This window comes from Phyllostomus hastatus, unplaced genomic scaffold (genome assembly GCF_019186645.2).
Source record: "Phyllostomus hastatus isolate PE091 unplaced genomic scaffold, TTU_PhHast_1.1 phas_contig_209, whole genome shotgun sequence".
Lineage (NCBI taxonomy): Eukaryota > Metazoa > Chordata > Mammalia > Chiroptera > Phyllostomidae > Phyllostomus > Phyllostomus hastatus.
The window spans coordinates 4,526,533-4,534,984 of record NW_025333735.1 but is presented as its reverse complement, the minus strand read 5'-3'; the positions used below and the strand labels follow the sequence as shown (position 1 = coordinate 4,534,984).

General features: G+C 34.6%; 1 protein-coding gene across 1 annotated transcript in view; it reads right to left on the bottom strand.

Annotated features, from left to right (window-relative positions):
• Positions 1 to 275: 275 nt before the first annotated feature.
• Positions 276 to 8,452, bottom strand: part of TTLL7 (tubulin tyrosine ligase like 7) — a 138,846-nt gene continuing 130,669 nt past the window's right edge. The window contains exon 21 of the mRNA XM_045835619.1: positions 276 to 1,635. Within this exon, the coding sequence (XP_045691575.1) occupies positions 1,515 to 1,635 (121 nt within the window). The 3' untranslated portion in view covers positions 276 to 1,514. The remainder of the gene's footprint in view (positions 1,636 to 8,452) is intronic.

Below are 8,452 nucleotides of genomic sequence, written 5' to 3'. Positions count from 1 at the left end.
ATTAGCATCTGTGAGAAAATAAAATGTGGCAGAGAAGTTGAAACAAAATTGTAAAAAGTAAATACTGCAATTTCTAAGGATTCCCATATCAATGACAGTGTATATTTTCATGGAAAGCTGAAAGCTCATTGTTTTTTTTTTTTTTTAAGATTTTATTTATTTACTTTTACAGAGCGGGGAAGGGAGGGAGAAAGAGAGAATAAGAAGCATCGATGTGTGAGATATACATCAATCAGTTGCCTCTCGCATGTACCCAACTGGGGACCAGGCCCACAACCCAGGGATGTGCCCTGACTGGGAATTGAACCAATGACCTTTTGGTTCACAGGCTGGCCCTCAATCCACTGAGCCACACCAGCCAGGGCTCAAGAAATGGAAATAAACTCCTATGAAAGTTATGCATATTAACTTTGAACAAGAAGAAACCTCATACTTTTTGATATTTTTAAATTCTTAAGGGTACACCCTAACTGATAATATCCAGTAGTCAGAATCTTCTATTTGCAATACTGTAGATTATTTTCTACGGCACAATGTGCAACTGGGCTAGACTACAGTTTAATTTGGTCTCAACATTGAAAGACATAAAACAAGTGTGACACATTACCATGTAACACCGATATGAGTTTGAAAGGTCAACTCTTCCACTTCTGAAGAACAGGAAAAACTGTATTTGACTGTGTACACCCATTGGAAATACACTTTCCAAATAAAAATGAGTGGTATGAGATGCAAAAATCATGAGAAGATTTTGTCATTGTCATCTTTTCTTCCTTTATGTAACTCCCAATGAAAAGTAAAAATGAAAGCGAATTTAATTTATATTTTATTTATTCTTAACCCACTGGATTGTCTTCCATTTTAGATCAGAATAGGATCTCACTAGATCCTTACTGAAAATTTACATTATCATACATAGCTAAATTTGCACATAGAGGAATAAAAATGTTGAAGAATTAGGCTGAGATTTTCATAGCACTTTACAGTGTACTATAGTAATGATAAACCCGTTTCATAATTAATCCTACCATCAAAGCAACACCAGGCTTCTAATTTTTCTTCATTTTATATGGCTACTATATACATAAGAGAATAAGGTATTATACTATTAATGTTTTTTTAAGTCAAAGACATGTCATCTAGAAAATAATTTAACACTGTTATGGGATCTTCAAGATCAATTCTGTTTCATATACTCTGCAGCAAAAATAACATTTCTAGTAGGAAGGTATTTATAAACCTGGCAAATTCTAGACATTCACATATTTGTAAACAATATTAACATGTTTTATTACATTTCCAGAAAGGTTAAGTTTTATATATCCAAGTTTTCTGCTAATTCTTCTTTTATGTATTATAATAAATATACATGTTATTTGAGTAAATGTGTGTCTATATTTCACACATATATATGTCATATATACATAAAACAGCACTTAATGGTTACTTCCTTTGCATGTTTAAATTGCATGAATTGCTCTTATGCATAACGCCTGGTGATCTTCCCTTCTACTTCACAAATGGCCGTATCGGGATGTAAACAAAACATTGGAACGAGTCATTCCAGGTGAACTGTACTTCAAGTTGTAGGTTGGTGTTTTCATGAAGAATTGTGTACTGCTCGGAAGTAAATACCTAAAAATAATAGTTAAAAGTTAGACTTTTACAAGCAAATTAGTATTAACATCTCTCATTAAAATGTTGTGTGCCTAGAAATGTGTATATATATCCTACATGAGAAATTATACTATTAAAACAGTGTGATCCACATAAAAATATTTCTTCTCCCAGACTGAAGAGGAAAAATGGGGAGGGGGTCATAAAGCCTCACCCAAAGGACTGAATATAGAAGCAACATATGATGTTAGTATGACAAGACATCCTATAAAGAGCCATTGTACTCACATACTAGAAACCTGTTTATGTAGCTCATGTTAATTCCTTTTCATCCTCACCTGAGGACTTTTCTCATTGTTTTTAGGAAAAGAGGAAGGGAGAGAGAGAGACAGACAGACAAAAACAGATTGGTTGCCTTCTCACACATGTCCTGGTCAGGAAACCACAACCTGGGCATGTACCCTGACAGGAATTGAACTTGCGTCCTTTTGATCGACAGGAAGACGCTACAACCAACCAAGCCACACCACCCAGGGCATGGCTCATGTTATTTTGGAATTCATCATTAATTTTTGTAATTAATGTGTAAAGGTAGTCAATTATTTCTTTTTATAAAATGCTCACTTGAAGACATGTTTAGAGAAGAAGGGAGAGAAACATCAATGTGAGAGAAACATCAATCTGTTGCCTCTCGCCAGTGCCTGACTGGAAACCAAACCTGCAACCCAGAATTGTGCCCTGACCAGAAACCAAACCTGCGACCTTTTAGTTTAAGCGACAACACTCCAACCAATTGAACAATACAAGCCAGGGCAACCAGTCAAATATTTCTCAAAAACATGCTATATGAGAATCTGGCATCCACATCACCAATAATTATTTGGTTCAAGGATGTTGTAACCATTAATTATAATATTTACTGATGTATTAAAGCTATATGAGATCTATGTTCATATCATTGATTTTTTAATTTTCTTATTTTTATTTTTTTATTGTTTTGCAAATACAGTTGTTTCCATTTTCCTACCACCACTCCCCCCATCCCAGCCATCCCCACCTTCCACCCTCGATTCACCCTCCTTTGGTTTTGTCTATGTGTCCTTTATACATGTTCCTGAATACCCTTCCTCCCTTTTCCCCCCATTATAACCTCCCACTTCCCCTCTGGTTACTGTCAGTTTGTTCTTAATTTCAATGTCTCTGGTTATATTTGCTTGCTTGTTTTATTGACTAGGTTCCACTTATAGGTGAGACCATATGGTATTTGCCTTTCACCACCTGGCTTATTTCACTTAGCATAATGTTCTCCAGGTCCATGCAAGCTGTCGCAAGAGGAAGGAGCTCCTTCTTTCTTTCTGCTCCGTATTATTCCATTGTGTAAATGTACCATAGTTTTTTGATGCATTCATTTAATGATGGGCACACAGGTTGCTTCAGAACTTGGCTATTGTGAATTGTGCTGCTATGAACATTGGGGTGCACAGGTTCTTTTGAATTGGTGTTTCTCAGCTTCATCCCCTCTACTGTTGGTTCCCTGTAGACTTTACTTTATTTCACTTAATGTAACCTTCATTTCTGCCTGAGTCTTTTTCATGCTATTGAAGTACCCAATGAGTTCCTTGAGCATCCTGATAACAGTGCTCAAGTCCAGTGCTTTGAACTCTGTATCTGATAGGTTGCTCATCTCCATTTCATTCAGTTCTTCTTCTGGAGTTATGTTCTGTTCTTTCATTTGGCCATATTTCTTTGTCTCCTTAATTTGGCCATAAGAAAGGAAAAAAGCATTCAATGAAAACAGCAAGAAGAAAAAATAATAATAAAAAAAGAGGATAGGCTAAGAAGCCTCTGAGACAACTTCAAATATGTCAACATTTGAATCATAAGGGTGTCAGAAAGAGAAGAGAAAGAGCAAGAACTTGAAAACTTATTTGAAAAATAATGAAAGTAAACTTCCCTACTTTGGTGAAGTAAATAGATATACAAGTCCAGAAAGCACAGAGACCCCCAAACAAGATGGATCCAAAGTGGACCACACCAAGACACATCATAATTAAAATGCAAAAGGTTAAAGATAAAGAGAGAATCTTAAAAGCAAAAAGAGAAAAGCAGATAGTTACCTACAAAGGAGCTCCCATAAGACTGTCAACCAATTTCTCAAAAGAAACTTTGCAGGCTAGAAGGGACTGGCAAGAAGTATTCAAAGTGATGAAAATCAAGAACCTACAACCTAGATTACTCTGCCCAGCAAAGCTATCATTTAGAATGGAAGGGCGGATAAAGTGCTTCCCAGCCAGACAAGGTAAAACTAAAGGAGTTCATTATCACCAAACCATTATTATATGAAATGTTAAAGGGAATTATATAGGAAAAAGATCAAAACTATAAACACCAAAATGGCAATAAATTCACAACTATCAATAATTGAATCTAAAAAACAAACTAAGCAAACAAGCAGAACAGAAACAGAATCACAGAAATGGAGATCACATGGAGGATTATCACCTGGGAGGAAGAGGGAAGTGAATGAGGGAAAAGGTGCAGAGATTAGGAAGTACAAATTGGTAGGTACAAAACATACAGGGGGATGTTAAGAACAGCATAGGAAATGGAGTAGCCAAGGATCTTACATTCATGACCTATGGACATGAACTAAGGCAGGAGGGATTGCTGGAAGGAATGGGGGTATTGGGTGGAGGGGGACAAAGTAGGAAAACTGGGACAACTGTAATAGCACAATCAATAAAGTACATTAAAAAAAACTCTAGGTAATCTAAAAGAAAAAGTTAAAGATTAACATTCATAACTAGATTATAAATCTTATATTCTTAACAACACAGTGCTTATGATTACAGAACATCAAAAGCAATCAAGATTACAGGTCACATTCAAGTTTTGCAGCCAAATGTATTTCAGAATACATGAATTTTCCAGAATTTTAGAACAATATAGTGAATATGGTGTATGCACAGTAGGAAAAATGTAGGTTTACAGTTGTTCATCTGAAAAATAATATAATAATTAATAAATAATAATACAAGAAGAAGCTGTGCCTCGTGCACTAAACCTATGTCTGCCCCACCCTGTGTAACATCTCTACTAGAATTTGGGATAGCACCCCATAAACAAACCATTAATATTTCTGTAGTGGAGTGTATATATATTCATAGTAAACCAGATAAAGACAACGAATTAATTTCATATCAATTCAGGTCAGATTTGCCAATTATTAGGTTGTTTTTTGTTTTTTTTTAGTTCTCAAAGATTTAGGAATAAGAATTGCAAATAAGAGCATGCACCTGTAGTCTGTTTTCCTCTGGAGAAACTTTTATTAGCATTAGGTTGGCCCAATCTATATACCTAGAGGGAAGTGATCTGGGAAATCCACATAAGCAAATGCACATAAACATAACAGTTGAAAATGTAAGTCCTGGTATGATGAGAAGGATGTGCTATAAAGTCAGGACAAAGACATCAATGAGTAATTTCTAAGAGCTGAAAGATTAGTAGAAGATTTGTAATTAGCAGTTGTCATGAGAAAATAAACAGTGGTAGAACATCAAATCACTTATTTTATTTTCTTCACCTGACGTTAGAATCTTCCAGCAACAGTAAAGTATCTCCATCAATAAATGAAGAAATTGAAGGCTATGGGTGCTATCAGCTAGTTACTCTATATTAAATAACATTGATACCTACTATACCTCTCTGTCAACAAAAAGTTAATATACAGTTGTCAATGGAAAGTTACATATGTAATTGTAAGATACAAACTTTGTAGAATATAAATTTATTATAAACTGTAAACAGCATTAAATTAAAATAGTAGAATTCTCTATAATGTTCATAAACATCATTTTATCATAAATTATCTAATAATATCCTCTAAATCTATTGCCTCATATCACAAACTATAAATAATTGCTCAAATCATTAAGTTAATAGAGCAGCAAAATAATGTACAACAAACCAAATTAAATAAAAATTGCACAATGGCTGATAAATAATGAAACAATTGATTTCCTACATCACAGATTATACAAATTATTTTCTTAATACCATGCAGGTAATTTATATGGATTATTATGTCAAGAGCAATGGAGTCGCAGTGATTAATCTGGTATCTTCTCCCACGAAAAAGCTACCCTTTCTATCTAGGACAAAGGTGCAAAAAAAGTAAAGTGTTCAATCAAAACCTATGATATGTATTAGTTGAGAGGGTTTTTTTTTCCTATGGAAAATACATTGTGATTATACTGATAATTATAATGGTAAACGGAAACTTCTACCAAGTTTCTTTTGAAGAACTTTCAAGGAACAGTTATTACAGACATTTCAATAACATGCACCTATCCCTCTGAGCTAAATAAAGATCTCTCCATTTCACAGATGAGAAATAAAAACACAAAGTCCAGGTTACAGCTAACTTATGCTATTTTACTCAATACTATTTAATACCCAAATAGTGTTTTCAATGTGCCCAGAGCTATTCTAATTGCTTTACTATTAATCCAGGTCTCAACAATTCTGTGTGGTAGTTATTATTGTAGGCTCTAGTTTATAAATGATACACTAAAGTCTTCAGGGGTCAAATGACTTGCCCACAGTCCCATAGCTAGTAAGTGGCAGACCCAGGATTAACATCCATGCGGGCTAACTCTAGAATCAGTGCCCCTAGCAGCTATACTGTATTATCATTTCTCCATGTGAATTCAAATTTTAAAACTAATGGATGCAACAATTATGCTCATTTTTTCACAAATAGGAAATATAAACTAGAAAGTAGAAAATTATTATATATTCACAAACCTAAACTTGTTAATAGAAGCAAAAAAAAATCCAAAACGAAACTATTTTTAGGGAAAAAAAAGCAGTTCGGTTTGAACTCAAAAAGCATATGAAATCACAATGGAAGAAACACTTTGCTTCCCTAAAGCAGATGCTGTGGGATATTTTAAAGCATTACAGGGAAACACAGTGGATTATTTCCCTTAATATCTCCATTAATATCTCTTGGGAGATCTCACAGTAGCTGAACATCAAAGAATATTTTTGAAATGTTCTTTGCAATGAAGTTAAATAATAAATTTGATTTTTTAACAGAAAGAATATCTCTAGAAAGTAGATTTATAGACTATATCTAAAGAGTTTGTGTTAAAGCAGCAAAAATGTGAAAAGTTTACAGTGTTATTTTTATTCTAGCTTACTCTTGATGTACAAAAATAGATAACTTGCAGTCAACTTATAGCAAGGAGAAATACCTCAGACTACCCTATTTGCTTCACATACACACCCTAACTCATCTCTGAGGCTATCTGCACATCTTCACAAAACCAGCATAAGGACATAAAATAGGCATTTATCTAATTCTTGCATGACGTAGAATTGGTCAGTCTGTCATTACCAACTAATTGCTGACCATGGAGGATCTCAAGAACATGAAGCATTTCAAGACTCGTCAGGAAGTAGCCTTAACCCTTAAGCTACACCACCCTTCTGAGATTTTCCTGTTATAAGACCTGGATCTGTGATACCCCTAAAATCAATTCAGCTTCCAGGTTTGGCCAATATAATGTATAAAAAGTTCATCATAATATTTGTCTTGTGTTTTTTGTTTAAAAAATTTTTAATATGGTAAAATATATATAACATGACACTATTTTTACAAAGTATACAATTCAGAGTATTCACAATGGTTGTGTAACCATCTCCACTATCTAGTTCCAGAACTTTCTCATCATCACAAATGGAAACTCTGCACCCATTAAACACTAAATCCCTATTCCCTCCTCCTTCCAGGTCCTGGTAACCTCTGCTCCACTTTGTCCCTCATAAATATTTTTTATTATACATACCTCATATAGGTAGAATCATACTATATTTAGTTCTTTATCATTTATTTCACTTAGCATGCTTTCAAGGTTCATCCACATTTTAGCGTCTATCAGAATTCCATTCCTTTTTATATAGGCTGAATAATATTCTATTATATGTATCTACTTCATTTTATTTATCATTCATCTGTTAATGGAAATTTAGGTTGTTTAACCTTTTGGCTATTGTGAATAATGCTGCTATGAATAAAGTCCTTGTTTACATTCCTTTGGAATATACATCTAAGAGTGGAATTGCTGGGACATATGGTAATTCTATACTTACCTTTGTGAGAAACTGCATTAATTATGTTTCATAGCAGCCACACCATTCTGGACCAGCAATGCACAAGGGTTCTAACTTCTCAATATCGTCACCAACACTTACTGTTTTGCATTTTTTTATAATAGCCATCCTAGTGGGTATGCATTGTCCTGTAGTATTAACTTTGATTTTTTTTTAGGGAGGGATCCCTAGTTTTAAGTCCCACCTCTGCCATATGCTAGCAATGCAGACTTGGATGAGCCATGTAGCCTCTCTGGCCTGAGTTTTCTCATATGTAAAAAGAGGCCAATAGTTTACGCTATGCATGGATCACAGAGTATGGGGCCGATGAAATCATGCACATGGGGGAAAGATTATTTATGTATTGTGACATGAGCCTCACTAGCAAGACTACCCCAGTTTTGAGACAGATGTATCAAGCTATCTTAGGCTAAGGCCATAATGCAACCATGTATTTATCTCGACTTCTAAAACTTTTTAATTATAAAGTATAGCACATATTCAAAAAGTGCATAAGACTTAAATGTCCAATTTAATGAATATTAGGAAGTGATTACTTGTGTAACACTCCCCGGGTTAAATAACTGAACACTCCTAGCACCCCAGAGCCCTTGTATTACAGTGCCCTCCGGGCCCCATAAAGTTACCCACTAGCCAGACTTTTATGGTAATGACTTTC